The sequence below is a fragment of the Zonotrichia leucophrys genome, chromosome 5 (genome assembly GCF_028769735.1).
Source record: "Zonotrichia leucophrys gambelii isolate GWCS_2022_RI chromosome 5, RI_Zleu_2.0, whole genome shotgun sequence".
NCBI classification, from domain to species: domain Eukaryota; kingdom Metazoa; phylum Chordata; class Aves; order Passeriformes; family Passerellidae; genus Zonotrichia; species Zonotrichia leucophrys.
In genome coordinates this window covers 20,358,149-20,375,265 of record NC_088175.1, presented here as the reverse complement: position 1 = coordinate 20,375,265, position 17,117 = coordinate 20,358,149, and the positions used below count along the sequence as shown (strand labels likewise).

At 37.3% G+C, this 17,117-nt stretch overlaps 1 protein-coding gene across 5 annotated transcripts in view; it reads right to left on the bottom strand.

The window, feature by feature from the left end:
* Window positions 1-17,117, bottom strand: part of BAZ1A (bromodomain adjacent to zinc finger domain 1A) — a 65,590-nt gene that overhangs the window by 30,672 nt on the left and 17,801 nt on the right. For all 5 annotated transcript variants that reach the window (XM_064714718.1, XM_064714720.1, XM_064714717.1 and 2 more), the window contains exons 4-9: window positions 13,467-13,610; window positions 6,940-7,041; window positions 4,988-5,075; window positions 3,300-3,434; window positions 2,660-2,762; window positions 497-663 (exon numbers count right to left, since the gene is read on the bottom strand). In XM_064714718.1, the coding sequence (XP_064570788.1) occupies window positions 497-663; window positions 2,660-2,762; window positions 3,300-3,434; window positions 4,988-5,075; window positions 6,940-7,041; window positions 13,467-13,610 (739 nt within the window). The remainder of the gene's footprint in view (window positions 1-496; window positions 664-2,659; window positions 2,763-3,299; window positions 3,435-4,987; window positions 5,076-6,939; window positions 7,042-13,466; window positions 13,611-17,117) is intronic.

Here is a 17,117-nt window from a genome sequence, read left to right as displayed (position 1 = left end):
TTCAACCACAGCGAACGTGGCTGTGGTAAAATATAGTGGAATCTACAATTTCTTCATATTCAACTTGACAAAAAAGTTATTTAGCAATTTACATCCAAAAGAAATCCACACAGAAACCCACAACCATTAGATATGCTGTCAATCTGATGCAGAACAGATACTTCAAAGAGAAGACAACCATTAAATCAAATAGTTTTATGCATTATTGGCAAAAAACAAAAAATCCTAAACCCACCACATAACTTCAGAAGTAAATTCAAATTCAAAATGAACTTTTGGTAAACTAAGATTATAGAGAATGTTAACCAGAAATACAATCCATCATCAAATCTTGAAACTTCCTATTTTTCTAAAGTGCATTTCTAGAAAATGAAAATGATTATGGAAAATAACTTCAAACCGAGACTAAGAAACAAAAGCCATTATACTGTTCCATTAATACTAGAAAGCCATTATACTGCTCCTATATGAAACACAGATACTTCAAAAGCATTACTTTTTCCTTTTCTATTTTGAGTCTCTCTTTCTCTTCTTTCTTTTTCATCCTTTCTTCCTCCACAATTTTCTTTAATTCTTCTCTCTTCTTTTCCTTATCTTCTTTCTCCTTTTTCCTAGCTTCTATAGCATTTGCCTTCTCTTGTTTTAATTTAGCTTTTTCAAAAGCTATAAAGGAAAATGACAAACCTGAGTTATTTTTCTTTCGTAAAACATTAGTTTTAACCGATAAATAGACTGTAATTTTATAATTATCATATCAGAAAAATATGGTTTTGAAAGCTGAATTGTTTCCACACCAACCAGAAATTCAAACACTTGGAAGTTCTTTACAGAATCAGAGTTTCAAGCCTATGTATTAGACATGTTTTACAAAGTTGTCAACAGGTAATAAAGTTAAATATATCTAGTTTTACGAGGATACAGAAGGTTATTACTTGTTTATTGGTTTCCATCAATTGACATATAAAGATGAGAACTGATTCGAACATATAATTACAGCAACATATTTAGTAATGACTGGTTAATAAAAGCATGTCACAACCAGGTGTGGCACACAACCATGAAATATCTGTGATAGTAAAAACCTTTAAATAAGTGATCTTTAAATATTTAGCTCTTCCTGAATTAGTGAAGTCAATGCATTTGAAACCTATGTAGTATTTCAGTGTTTCAAATTTTACTTCAGTTACACAGTTTAAGCTGAACTTTAAATAATAATAAATGCTACTGCCTGAAGAGATGCAGGTTTCTTTGCAGGCATGTGTAGAAGAACAGGATATAAATTTCCACTTTCTGTGGGCAGACAGCAGCCATCAATCCACACACAGGCTAACAAATAAAAGGAGGTCTTACTGTTTTAACTGAATAAACAGGAAAGCTAGAATCATATGTGAATGAAATGAAAAAAGATCCTCACTCTTACCAAGTGGATAGTACTAACAAGAAAAACTTTTATTATATTTTCCTGTAACATTCTGAAAATGGGCTAGGTTCCTTCTACAGATAGCTACTGCACATAGCAGCAATGTATGAATTTGGCTAACAAATGCAGTAAAGCTGATCCTTGGGGCTTTCAACACACTCAGAAGGTTAAATTTTCAAGGTACTTGGTAACTTGCTACCTTTTCACATTGTGAAAATGTGTCTTAACTACCCTTCTAGAAGCTGCAGTTTCTGTCCACACGAGAGAGGAAGCAGCTTGGACACTGATCAGCTGTTAGCTTGGTCTGTGCTGTCATTCCCAGCACATGAACAAATAGATGCTTGTTGTGCAAGAACGTGGACACACAAGTTTAATGGAACCCATGAAATTCTAGTGTCCCCATCTCCTAGAAAGGAAAGGCCCAAAGCAGTGTCAGACAACTGTGCTGTTATTTAAGCAGATGTTAGACTAGGTAATGTCTAAATATCCTTGGCATCTTAAAAAATTCTGTCTTCAAGAAGATGAGAGGCTGGAACCAAAAGTTCACTGAAATACTTCCACAGATGAAAGCCTTTCCTTAGGAAAAACAATCCTTACAATCCAGAAGAATATGTCCCTGTCTGACCTTTGTCCTCAAGAAGGCACACCAATTTATCTAGTTAAACCCAAAGAAAAGGCATATGGATCCCCTTACTTCATTTAAAATCAAATTTAAATTGATCAGGAACAGGTTAAAACTAAGCCAAAATAATTCAATCAGCCCAAACTAAAAATCTCTGAATCTTTTAAACCCCAAAAAAATCAAAATATATTTCAGTTCTTTTGAATTTTGAGATTGTTGTATGAGGAGAATGCATAAATGGAAAAACTAACAGATTTGTGTTACACATTCGTGCTTTGATATACCTTCAGCTGGTAAAATTTACACATGACTTCACCAGCCAAGCTTCTACAAAAAACTATTTAGCTCTTTATTTATCTGAGAGAGAAATCAACACAGCTGGACCACAAGCTTCCTACATTTCTCCAGTTTAATCAACTAACATGGAAAAAAAAAAATAAAACCAGGAAACAAGCATGCTAACTATTGAAAGGAGCACTTGGCCATAGTGGTGTGGCAGTACACTCTTAATACATTTTCCCTTTGAAAGGTACAACCCCAAAAGCACCCTAATTATGGCCTGCTCTCAAATCAGCAAAAACTAGTTCTACTGGTCATATGAGTAAACTTCAACTTACCTATGGCCTGCACATCATCTTTTTGCTTCTGGAACCTTGCTCTTTCCCTTGATACTTTACTTTTATTTCCTGCTGTGTTTTGTTTAGGTTTAATACTGTCCTCCTGATAGAGAATTTGGAGGTGGAGAGGAAAAAAAAGAGCATAATAACTACAGTGAAATGACCAGCAAAAGATATTCCCAATTTTTCAACTGTTCTGTAGAACATAATGAAGTAGTATAGTGATTAAGAGCCTCAGTGTTTAAATACAGGCAAGTGACATACCTGTATCTGAGGGCAAGTGACATAATTTTATATGAAGAGTTCAAATTAAAGTTTTTTAGTAAATTATTTATTAATCCCAGAATGGAAAAGTTCTCGATTTGTCATCACAACACACTGAGAAACTAGTTTCTTGATGGGATCCCAGAAATAATAACAAAAATAAGATGATAACATATAAATTATGATCCCTTTTACCAGCTTGACTATAAAGCAAATACTTTAAAGCAATTGTGGGATATATCCCAATTGCCCTCAAAATAGAAGAAGCACAATGTCAACCCTGTATTTCAAATGATCTGAAAACTCAGACAAATAGAAGTACTTCCTAGACTATGCTGATGTGTCTTCATCTGGGATTAGAAATGTTATTACTTACAAGACTTGTAGATGCCCTCTTTGGAGGTCGCCCTCGCCGTCTGCTTGCAGGACTGAAGATAAACGTGGGTGGTTCATCAGGAAAGAAATAGGAGAAGTTTTGTTCTGCTAGATTATATTTTTCAATTGATGTTGCCTTAGTAAGAAAGATGAAGATAGATATTCATGGTGAAATTCTTAACCTTTTTATAAATATAAGCTAAATAATCTAAATATAAGCTAACTAATCAATCATTAATTCACAAAAGAAGACAGTAAGAGCAACCATATCCACAACTACTTAACTGAGGATAAGAAATACATCTCTGAAATAGTATAAGTGAAGAGTTAATCTACCAAGTTATGATAATAATGTATGCAGCATCCATCTGAAATTAGAATTTGGCTTCATTAGGTAAGATGTTGTTTCTTTATAAGCCTTTCAGCAAACATAGCTCATTGGTGTCTTCCTAGCATGTTACTGAAGTGTGTGAAGAATAAATTTTGACAGATATAAGCAGAAACTTAACTTATTGAAGAGTTATATAATTCTCTATTACACAGGTACTTATTTCTAGAGGAAGATTTTTCCAAATTGTCAAAGGTTCTTTTCAAGTCTACTTTCTCAACCATGACTTCAGGAAATCTGCCCTTATTGGACAATACAGATGAGGATACAATGGAGACATTCCAAATAGGACATGTTCACATAACTGAAATTCAAGGCAATCAGCAAGAGGACAAGAAGACACTCCATATAGAAGGCCCAAATAAAGACAAGATGACAAATAAACATATAGAGGATATAACAATTTTCCTGAGGCTTCAGAAAGCATCACTAATAGATGACTAGTCCTTAATGTGATACAGTGAGCTGGGTCAAAATGACCACTAACAAGCCCAAGGAATGGGGTGGTTTATCCCCTTCAGCTCAATTTTCTTCTATTTTCATTTCTTTAGAAGATACAGACTCTTAGGAGTTACAAATTTATTTAGAAATTCATTGCCTTTGTTATTTTCAGAGGCAAGACTCACTGACTCATTTCTCCGAGCCTTCCTGTGCAGAATGAGCAGTTACACAGCTGTATGAGAAAATAACAGACACGATAAAAATCCCTGCTACTTTCTAAAAACAAGAAGATAGCAAGGATTTCAGGGTCAAGGCTGCAATACAGAGGGAAGGTGTCCAGGATCTCTTGTGGTTCAGCAAGCAAAACAAGGGAAATTGCTGCCTTGTGAGAAAAGCTGCTCAAATTCTCAGTCCTCTGGTGCCTACTTAGATGTGAACTTCAGTCTGAGTTGTTCTAAGTATCACCGTATATCTAAAATTGCAAACACATGCACAATCAAAAACTAAAACCTTATCAAAAATCCATTCCAGCCACCTAAATTCTGGTCTCACTGAAGATATGGAGACTGAATTCAATCTATTATAAAATATTTTCCAGTTAAAAGAATTAGAACAGAGTAACATTGGTTTACTGTACCAACACAAAACCAGTTCATTTTTATTCAACTTAGAAGTATCAGCTGCATACCTTGAAGAATGAAAACAACTAATGTGCTAGACTAATCAAAAGTATATTATACTTACAAAAACCTAAATGTGATGTAGTATTTAAAAGGAGCTCTGAGCAGCTAGTAGAGAAGAGCAAAAAAATACCAAACAGTGCCAATATTCTATCCCATAAATTATGTCTTCTTGCTTACCTTAGCTTTAATGACTCCATCATGTGGTTCACAGTGCTGTTTCAGAAAAAGTTTAAGTCTATCACGAGAAAAGAGATGTTTCCTCCGGCTGGATTAGGAAAGAAAGGTAGTATTATCAACTAACATCTTTAATTAGTATTTAAGTACAGCCAAAAGTATGCGCAAGAATACATGTGATAGACCATGTGATTGAACTTTTTCTTATTTTCTTAATTATATTTCTTTGATAGCACAACTGAATTAAAGTTTTCCTTATGAATAAAACAAAACACAAGTAGTACATGAAGAGATGGTTTATGCATCTGCAATTTTCATTTTGAAGATTCTGTTATGTCCTCTTTTATAAACCCCCTTTTGATCCACAGTAGATCCTGCAAATACTTCTTAAAATTCCTAACTAAAACTCAAGTCTGACTGTGTCAGAAGAGAGGGAGGACAACAAACAAACAGGGACAGCAGGAAAGCAGCATTCACATCTCTCAAGCCAACAAGTGACAAGGTGAATTCACATACTTCTCACTCGGGCTGTGCCACTTCTTCCTACAGGACAGTGTGCACTCTACTGGCTCCTGGCATTCCAGGGAACCTGCATTACTTCATGGGAAGGAACTACTCCTACTCATTGCATAGGAGTAGCTAATGGAAAAATAAATCCTGATTTGTGCTGGAACTAAATGACTTGTAATCACATAAACTGAAGTTTCTGCATCAAAACTTTATATAAACTGGACGCTTTAAACAATCTACTCTAAACAGATATTTTAACTAAATTTGAGACAAATTTGCTACTTAAGAAGCAAAACCTCTACACCTTTCAATTTTAAATTAATCTGATTGCCAGTGTCTGCTCTAACATTTCAAACCAGCAATGCTACCAGAGTGCTCACAACACCAATAGTTCATTATTATTGTTATTATTAGAGTTCACACACTCTTTTCCATCTACTCCATCAATGACAACAGTAGCCAAGGTATCAGAAGTCATAGTCTTGCAAAATGTGGAATATATAAAAATTTCCTTAAGAAAGGATGTTCTTTGATGTTTGATCTTTGTATACCTTCAAGCCTAATCAACACAAATGGAAATTTAATGCATGAAACAGAGAGCTTGGTTGTTGGCTACTATAAGTGATGTCCGGGTGTTAGAAAAATAAATTATTTGCTGGTAGAATTGCCCTGTTAAGGTTTAGAGCTGGACATACTTCAGTGGTCTCAGACCTGCGGGGAGGTTAACAAAGCTTGGGAATAAGAATGCCCACTGACAGTGGTCACAAAGAACACAGAATTTAGGGGTCACAAAGACATCTAGCAGAATTCCCAGGGTAAGGAAACCCAACCAAGCAACTATACCAAACCAGCTACAACTGGGTAAAAGGTAATTCTGCAGGGGAAAATCTGTGGCCACCGACTCAGGACCACTGACACAAGAAACTTGCTGACTCAAAAGAGAAAGACTGAGCAAGTGGACTAATTACCATAAGTTGTAGGAATTAATAAATTAATTGGAATAATTAACAAATAGAAAATAGAAAAGTAATTAGTAAGAGAACTTATGTAACTTATAGCCAATGAACATTCATTCTTTTTCTTGCTAAAACATGCTTGATTTATGGAGCACTACGGATCACCTAGGCTTGTGAAATAAAAACCTCTGTCTCTCTTGAGTGTGTAATTATTGCCTCACTGCACACTGGGTAACTAATCCAATTTTTGCAGACAACAACAGCAGGTCTCATCTGTGTGCCAATGAAAGCAGAGATCTGCAAGGAGTTGGTACCTGTGTTAATGATAGCAAAGCTTGGAATCCTTGATACAGAAGGTCTACAGTACTCTGTTCCAGTGCTTTTAATTAACAGCTCTAATATTGTTTTTAAATGTCATTTTTTATCAAAAAATCTTACACAATTCACAGTTATAAAGTATAGTTTTAACTTCCACACACTAATTTTTACCTTAGTTGAGATGCTTTAACAATAACAGCTTCATATAGGTGTTTTTTAATAGGTTGGACTTTGTATTTGAACAAAGAAGGATCAATTATGGCTTTCTTCTCCCTAGGGGGAAAAAAAAATAATTAAAAGTTTACATTCACATATCATCAGCCTCGTATTTTACACATTTAATATATTTCTATGCCTATACAATGGACTTCTTAAAAATAGCCAACTTGTAACTTCCACCAGGACCGAAGAGGGCCCATTAATTTATGCCAACTTTTGTGCTACTATATTTAAATCTGCATTAAAACCAGTTCCTGCAAGGAACAGGAAGAACAATGAGGGATGTTTTCTTAGCAAGGAAATGGAAGATAAGAAGGGAAGGAAGAGAGAGAGAGAAGTAATGATACATCCCTACACTTCAGAAAATTGTCTCCTTAATACTCTTAAGTACTCATGATGGTAACAGGAAGACAGGAAAAAGGAGAAAAAGATGGTGAGAAAGGAGTCCAAAGGACAGAAATAAAAAAAATTACTAAAACCAGTAGTCCTTGATTTACCAATTGTGTTACGAAACAAGTAAAAAACACCTAAAATATTTTTCCAAAATAACACTTTAGAAAAAAAAAAACAAATCGAAAAACCAAAAACTTTAGCAACAGCATCAATAACAGGAAGTAACAGAAACCATAACATATCTACACTTCAAAATAAATGCTTATCAGGTTACATGATTTATTAGCCAAAGTGCACTTCCCTTTTACAGGTATTCCTAAAGAGACCTGGATGTTTCCCCCCCCATAGGAAATATTTCTTCAGTTTTAACATAACATGAACTGTTTTGTTACACCTCTTCCTAGGTGGATAACACCCAGGTCTGGTGTGCTACCAAAATTCACTCCTTTACAAGAAAGAGAGGGGCTCTGCCATAGACAATATGCTTTAAGAAGAGTAGTGTATTTATGAACAGAGCTGAACTAATAAGACTTTATTTAAATAATGTTGCATTTTGGCATTAAACAACAGAACTAACTTCTCCTGAGGTGACAATTTGTACTGCTTTGTAAGGAAGAATTCAGTCATCGTCTTATTTCCTCAAGAAGGAAAGTTGAAGCAGCTATGCAGATGAACCAGGGGATTTAAAACCATGCATTTCATCATCAGTCCTTCCAGCATTTACAAAATACTTTCAGGTGGAGTTTGAAAAAATAAACCAGTACATCACTTGCTGTTCTTTAGCCTTGTGAAAAATATGCACATGATGTTGAGAACTGTACTTTGCAATGCTCTGAAAATAAAATTTGCTACAATTCTTGTTTTTCCCCACTAACTCTGTGAAAGAGAAATACCAGAAATGTTAACCTTCCAATGTCTAATAAATACATTATTACCTACAGATTAAACAAAACAGTACTTATTCACCATTAGTGTCATTTCAGATGAGAATAATTTGCGAAGTTCTCAAGAAAAATAGTTTATAATGATTAAATTATCAGCATAGTTAATAATAAATGGACTGACAAAAAAAAAGACAGACTTGGAAACAGCAACATATCTACTAGACCTACAGGTTAAGTGCTGTGATTTGCATGCAGTGTCTTGCATGATACTTCACGCACATCACAGCTGAAGTCTAAAGTTAAATCAGTCAGACCAAACACAGTTTAAAAAATATAACAGAAAAAAGTCCACCCAGCCATTCATACTAGCAAAACAGAGATCAACTATAATCCAGTATATCCACTGGCAAGATGTTAACATATTTACATAAGTTTGTTAGAAGAGCCTTCATATTCTGGTCATACCATGGTCTTCCATGACCACCTTCAGTCTAAGACAGGAAAGCTGAAGTAATGAAGGCTGTCCCCAGGAATTTTTGGATAGTATGAAAGACAAACTTGCACCTCATCACACACCATTGTCTTTCCAGGCCTTTGATCTAGTAAGCTGAAGAACAGCCCAAACAGATGCAGGCGCTCAGATACAAAATACAAGGCATCAGAGTACCAACATGAAACCAAATCAGCTTATTTATATATTTTGAATAGGTTCTAAGCTTCAATACTGTCTGCAATCAAATTCAGGGCCCAAAGAATAATAAAATTTTCAAGTCTTTATCATTAATCTTTTCTTCTTAGTTTGTGTAAATCTTTCTCAATTTCAGTGGATCATATATAATAGCTTAAATGTAATTTCAAAACACACTAATTTTTTCTGCTTAGTTTCTGAGTTTCTAGATATTATCCAAAGAAGTAAATATATTCCCAACATCCTCTGTCGAATTTAGAGAAAAAATTTTGCTTAGTGCAAAAGAGGAAGAAACAGGTAATTCAATACACAAAGCAAGCTTTAAAAATTATATAGATTATCTAGCAGCTTTAGCATAAAAATATTGTTATTTTTGCTTATATTTTATTTTGTAAAGCATTATATAAAACATATTGGAGTTAGCAAAGGTTAGATCCATTTCACAGCAGAGATCCCTTACAAAAAATCTTCTCAGCACAGCTCTGACACACAAATCCAGGAAAAAATACAGAGTACTTTGTAACTTAGTAGGTAAAAACTACAACTGATTCACCCATATCACACTAGTTTCTACTGCAGTCAAGTGAATGTGGTTAGTACTTGTGTGAGAATCTTGCATTTTTAATAAGGTTAAAGTGAACCACTGACAGGTAATAATCTCATCAGGCCTTCAATTACTTTGGCATGTTGTCCACATGACCTGAACATGAATTTTTTCTTATACTGCAGCTATGCTACACTCTGACAGCACAGTACTAAGGGAGCAGAACCAAGTAACCCCTGAGACCTTAGAAGCATGGAATTGTTAATGTTGGAAAAGGCCTCTAGGACTGAGTCCAGCTACCAACCTGGCCCCATCATGCTCATCACTAAATCACATTTTCAAGTGCCACATCCACATGGCATTTTGAACACTCCCAGGGATGATGATTTCATGACATCCCTGGGCAGCCTATTCCAATGCCTGATGTTTCAGTGGAGGAATTTTTCCTATTATCCGATAGAAACCTTCCCTGGCACAATTTGAGGCCACTTCATCCTTGTCACCTGCAACCTGGGAGAAGAGACCAACTACACCCTCGCTTCAGGTGGTTGTAGGGGGTGCTAAAGTCCCTCCTGAACCTCCTTTTCTCCAGGCTAAATAAGCCCTGCTCCTTCAGCCTTATCCTCCTGAATTACCTTGTCCAGGACACCTATCTGCACCATCTGGTCTGAGTCTTGCCACAGCTACCTGTATCTTACTGTATTTAACAAAAATTGAAAAATTGCACCAAAAAATACTGAAGTTGGAGGATCCAGAATGTTGTCCTAAATGTGCTAAAATGACTACTGTCCCACTTTTCCAGAAAAAGGCAGTGGCTTTTTTTCTCTTTCACTAAATTTAGGAATGGACAAAACTCCCTTGAAGAACGCTAGGTAAATAACACAATCATTTGTGGTCTCATCACGCTCCAGTGCAAGCCTCGCACAGGTAACCTGTCAGCAAACTGATCCCCAAGGCACGGCTGCCTCTGACATCTCTGAAGGGTGCCACTGACAGGGAACTCTGCACTGACCAATAACAGCAACTGCCCACTTGGAATTGCAAATATTTTCTGCAAGTATTTTCAACAACAAAACAGAGCAACCTGAAGACGGTTAAGAACATTCTAGGGACAAGACAATTGACTTTTAACTTTTTGGTGCAGATTTTAAGGTGCCTTTGATCCAGGTACTTTGGTTTTTCCTTATAATATAAAAAGAGGACTACCCATCATCATTATTCTTGGATTCAAGCAATGTAGGGATGAGCGAGGAAGAAAGGAAAGATAAGAATTACAGATGAAGAAAGATTTCACTATACTGAAGATATTATATAGCTCTAATGACAAGCTATGCTCACATTTTGACGTGTCCACTTAATAATTTATTCCTCCAAATAAATTTTAAAAACTCACTTGAGGATGGTAAAAGGCCTGGATGGTAAGGTTACACTGACATTATTTCCAAAAACTATTACCTCTTACATCCCAAAACCTGCAGAAACAATTAGCCCTTCCCCAAAATTAATCTTCAATTCCAACTGAACTAACACCCAAATTTACTGCCATAAACAGCCAGCAAACCAATAATTTTTTTTCTAGTATTTCTGATGATGCTTGATGATTCACACTACTCACAGGCCTGACAAAAGGAATGACATGAATAATTAAGTTGCAGCTGAATTGCCTGCATTAGGCAGCAAAAGCCCCTCAAACCTCCAGGCTGTTGCTGAGTGCTAAAGCCAACACAAGAGTTCACCCTTACCTTTAAAAGTCTGTCAGTTTAGGTGTGAACACTATTATTCCACGTGACCACTATCCTATGGTACCAGAGGCTCCCAGGGCACAGAAATGTTTTAAGAACTCAGAAGATTTGCTACCTTTTGCTATGTAAGCCAGGCCTTAGAGCACAGCCTGTTTCTCTGAGGGAAAGTAAGAGCATCATAGCCTCTTTCTTCCTGTACCACCCCAACTTTTACTGAAGCACACAACAGAAAAGGTCAGCAGCAACATTTGTACAGACTACACAGCTATTTCTGCCCCACACAGACAGGAGGAGTAGGGTCACAGAAAGGCTGAGATCTCTAATGACATCTATTTTCAGTTAAGATTCTCCAGCCTTACAGATTCTTTAGGAAAAATATTTGCAGATGGCCCATCAATCTGTGCTGTGCTCCCCTCCCCCTCCCTCACAAACACCCTGAGCATCTGCTGTACCATTGTTTAACAGCACTGCAGCTTTGCACAAAGACGGTCTCAAAACCTGCAGATTTGTCTGCAGGCTGAGGCAGAGCTGTCCTGCACACATCAATTTGACATTGGTCCCAAGGTGACTAACATCCATACTCTCCACATGCAAGTCTCTCCATAAACAGCAAAATACAGTCTCTGAAAGACTAGGGATGCAAAACCATGTCATTCAGTTCAGTGGGATTTCATTGTTTTGAGCAACGGTATAAAGACTCTTATATGCTAGCATACAAAAATTCATGACAATGCTCTACTTATAGATAGACTTTACACATACTGCAAATAATACTTTTCAAGTCTGCATACCCAGAATATATCTAGAAAATTACTGTTACTCCACTCTCACATTTGTTATAAACAGACTCACTTAAAAGTTACAGTAAGCATTTTAAAGACACAAGAGGTTTGCAATTTAACTTGCAGCATAAATGTTAGATATGTCCCAGAATACTGCTTCAAAAGCCTGTATATTCTCACAAGAACTCCCCTTCTAAAGAGAAAGAAATTATTTTCCCTCCCTTCTCTGCACTGTCAAAATAAGTAATTAGCTGGGGAGAACAACAGATTGACTGGGAGTGCAAGACTTAGTCTTACCACCAGCTCTGCATGCATGGAAGTGACAGCACTATAATGGATCAATCCTACAGTCAGCTCTGTGCATGCTTGCCTAATTCCAATAACCTCCTTTCAAATGCCACATGCCTTTTGGAATACTGAAAATGCATTTATTTTTTCAAATACATAGGACATCTTCATGAACAACTTAAACACTGCCTTCAAGAGACAGCAAAGAAATTTAAAAATTATTTATCCCATATTATTTTCTTAACCAAGTGAGGAGCTCTACCCTAGTTATTCTAGGCATGTCAGGACATGACTTCATCATAAAGCAATCAACAAGATTAACTTCTGCATCCATGTGACATCTTAAAGTCAGTAACAGTTCATGCAAAGCCTCTATGTTGCTAGATGCTAGATTAGGGCCCACTTCAAACACTCCTCTTTCATCATCATGCCTATGAAACACAGAAGTCTTTCTTCTCATTATACTGCTAGGATAGGCTCAATTACTGCTCAGTAAGGGAACAGTCCAACACAATAAACAGTTACAACCAAGAAGATCTCCTATTCAATGTTATTAGGCTACTCCAGCCCATAGAAAGTTCCTCAAGGCAAGACACAGTTTCACTGCACCTAACATCATAACCAAATCCATCAAATACAACGATATATTTATATGGACACATGCACCATGAAGTAAGCTTGTTATGTTTTTGGTTTTTTTGACACAACAAGTCTCTGGGAAAACTTTTCAGAGAGCTCCAGTAACAGCGCGTCATCCTGTCATACAGCAATCTCAACTCTGAGCCCCACAATGGAAGTGAAGTGATACCAAACTGCACAACTGCAGCACACACTGCACTTTCTGCTACAGCAGCACAGATGTGCCAGCACAGAGAAGCACCAAGCGGTACACACAGCTCTTCCACCATCGCTCAGCAAAACCAGTCACTGCAAAGTGATGAACAATGATTAATCTGTAGGTATTGCACTTCTCATAATGCAGTTTTCTGGTGCGTTAGCAGAGCCTGCACCTCTGAAGGTTCAGCTTGTCACCTTCAGCTGTCTGAAGGCTCACAATCCATACAGATCAAGCAATTTGTTCCAGTCAGACTCTGACACATCTGGCTTTAATCTCGTTCCCAGCCAGTCAGAATGACACACAGTAAAAGTATCCTGTACCCGTTTTGTGCAGAGCTGTTGTGCGTTTCTGAGTCGTCACTGTCGCTGATGACAATGGTGTCCCCATCAGCACTGCTGGTGTGCCCATTGGCCATTCCATTGTGATGGGCTGGAGCTATGACTTCCAAAACCTTACACTGCAACCTGCAATAAAACACAGACATTTATTAATGGCAAAAGTCTTTCACTAGTACAAGGAGCCTAAAATTGTAGCGGATGCTATTTTAAGAATACATACATAACTGAACATTTTACTGTCTACTAAGTAAGTAACCAAGAGCCTTGAACTGAAATACGAGGTAAAATATTAATTTTGTAAGCACCATCTAATAAATGGACAAATTCATCTGCTTACACAGCCATCAGCTTCACTTCTCAGGAAACAAATCAAGTTACTTGTGGTTCTGAGGTTTTTCTTCAGTTCTCATTTAAGTAAACTAAAAAAAGTTAACTTAATGTATTACTTTAAAACTAGACAACAAAACTCCTATGTTATTTTCATAGCATTCTAAGAAAAGCAAAAGATTTTGAGATCCCAAAGTATTTTTACTTGTAAGCGATCATCATCTACTACTGTTGATGACCTAAATAAACAAGGCTGAAATGATCATTATGCATCTAATCTTAATAATGGCCCATTTATCTGCTGACACATATTAAGGCTCCATCTGGCATGCAGACAATTGACAAAACAAGCCTATTCCTTTGCCATCCTGAATGCTAGTTATAAAAGGGAGAATTAACTACATATCAAAAAGTATGATTAATCAACACTGGAATGCTGGGTAACTGTACGATAGCTGGTTCTTAACCACTAAGTTTCACCCCTTTCTAGAATTCCATGGTTCCTATTATTTAGTTTAACATCCAAAAGCCTTGTCTGATTCATGAAAATTAACTGCTGTAGCCAATGGATGTTGTCACATTCTACCACTAAAAGCTCAAAGCATGGAGGAAAAGAACACATAATAATTTTCAGGGCACCAAGCTGTCCCACTTCAAATATGTAAAATGAAGAATACATCAAGTTCTGGGCTTGAACTAGTGATACACACTTAGGCTAAAAACAAATAAACCTCACGAAATTCATGACAAAATCTAAATGTTCTTCTTTCTGAACTGAACATTGGCAAAAAGGAAGCAATGTCAAAATATTTCTTGAACACATCTTTCTGCAAGCAGACAGTACTGCTGAAAACTTACACACATGGAAAAGACTGGGGATAGAGAAAAGGGAAAGATAAGATGCTGGTAGCCTGAGAAAACCCCAAAGAATTAAAATAATGGAATGACATTAAAATATCCTAGGTAGTATTCTTGTGACGATATAAAGGATCAGTAATGCAGTAAGACTCTGTAGCTGCTCCCTCCAATAGGAAGGAAGATCCAGGATGCTCCAGCACGTTATTTAAAAAATATGAAAATAATTTAAAAAAAAATCAAGACTATTTACATCCTTATACACTCCTAGAGACAATAATAAGACCAATGCTTACCGTGTCCATGGGGACACGAGAGCTGCTTGCATGCAGAGGCAGCCTGAGCCCACTTGCTGGCCACAGGCACACTGCCATTCCAATGCAGCCTGTTATGTTTCCAAAGCTGGCTGGCCTGGAAGACACGTCTTCCCAGACAGTGGAGACCAAGCTTATTAACTGTAAAAAATCTAAATGGATTCTGTATGAAGAATCGAGCGTGTCCAAGTAGGGTGGAGGTAGAACCTGGAGACTGCTCACAAAGTCAATGCAAGTCCAACATGGCTTATTAAGGCCTGGTCCACACCAGACTCTGAGCCCTCTAAGTAAAGTCTATTATTAGTAACTTGGTTTTCCAATATTTGGAACATCACAGTTACCTCTTCATACTAAATAATATGGAATCAACTGCATGACAGAATGTGTATTATTAGGCTGGGTTTTTTAAAATCCAATAAAGATCGTCTCCTAAAAAAGTTCTCAGTAGAATTAGTTTTGTTTGAGATTATGAAATACATTTCCAATGAGTCCAACTCAGATAAAGACACACCTTAGCTTCTCAGGGAACCCAGCGGAGGCCGCCACACGCTGGTGCAGTTCCGGCGCTCCCCACCAGGGGGGGCGCACACGGCGCGGCCCCCGCTGACAAAGCGGCCTCGGCGCACGCCCGGCCCGGGCCGTGCTCCCGCACAAAAACACTTCATGTTCCACTCACCGAGGCGCTTTCCAACTCTGGCTTTACCTGCTCATCCATCGAGCGCCCTGTCATTTACAGGGCATCGCATCTCTTTTTCTAAGAATGGAAATTACATATTCTATACGCTTGATTCAATAAGCAGCCAAATGCCCAATAACAGCTGCATTCCACTCCCGCCCCTTTCCCCTTTATTTTTCAGCAGGAAGAATGACTAACAGACTAAGCTATCTCAGAAAGGAAGTGATACTCCATCTTCTATGCCGTTCAAATCATTACCAGAAACCTTTGGGGAAGGAATCAAGTGAAACACATTACCTGGTGCAATAAAAGCACAGTCCTCTGCAATTTAATGCTTACTGATGGACAGGAGATTAAACACAGTGATGCAACCATTCCTTCTGGCATTAAAGAAATAATCTATGAATGATTTTTTTAGTTTGTAGTAAAGTCATGGCTAATAGCATCAATTCCCTGGACTAAGTGGCAAAAACACAGTTTCTAGTGCAAGTGGTCTGCTCTTCTCAATAACCTAACAATTCCCTGAGTTCACTCACTACAACTCTTATTTTATAAAAAAGGCACATAAAACAACATAGCTGAAAGCTGAAGCAAGACATTTAAATGAAGCATACTACTTGAATTACTTCCTAAAAAAGATACTTCAAGATCTTTACCCAGCTTATGTCAAACCATGCTCACTACTTCCGCAAAATAACATTTGGGGGCAACTCAATCTAAAAAGACAGCAGCATCAACATAAATATGTACCCCAACTATCCCCATCAGTCAGGAAGCACTTTCTTCAAATTACAATAAAGATTACAGTCACACTGAGTGAATCTCAAAGGCTTTCAAAATAAATTGAGAATAGAACCATTAGGAACTTGCACACAACAGTACCAGCAACTCTAGCTCAGACACTACTTAAAACAATTTTGCTTACCTATTTCTGCACTACAGGCTGTTATCCACAGTGGAGTCTTCTGGCTCATTGAAAGGATGGTCTCATGCTTACAGATCTAATTTTTGTTAGGCTCAGAAACTAAGATCTTTCATGTCTGTTATGGTAAGGGCTCCAATAAACGCTTAGCCTTATGGTTTTATCTTTACTCTTTAAAAAAACCCAAAACAACAAAGAACAACAACACAGGAGTCCAAAGGTTTTCAACACAAAGCCAGAGTTCAGTATCACAAACACAATTTATTTTTAAAACGTATCTTCTCTCTCAAATGAAGAAGTCTGAGAACTCCCATTGATTTCCACGAATGTTGTGTAGGGCTGGTCAGCTGCACAAGCAAAATAACAGAACTCACTCCAGCAACCCAAGGGCTAGGGACTACAGACTGGGGCACAGGACAGTTCCTCAGGAAACCCAAACTCAGTCTCCTTCTGCAGAAACTATTCTGGGCTGTGCTTAGAAGAGCCTACATCTAACAGAAAACTAAAGTCTGACTGAACCTTGTCCCTCCCGGGACTCT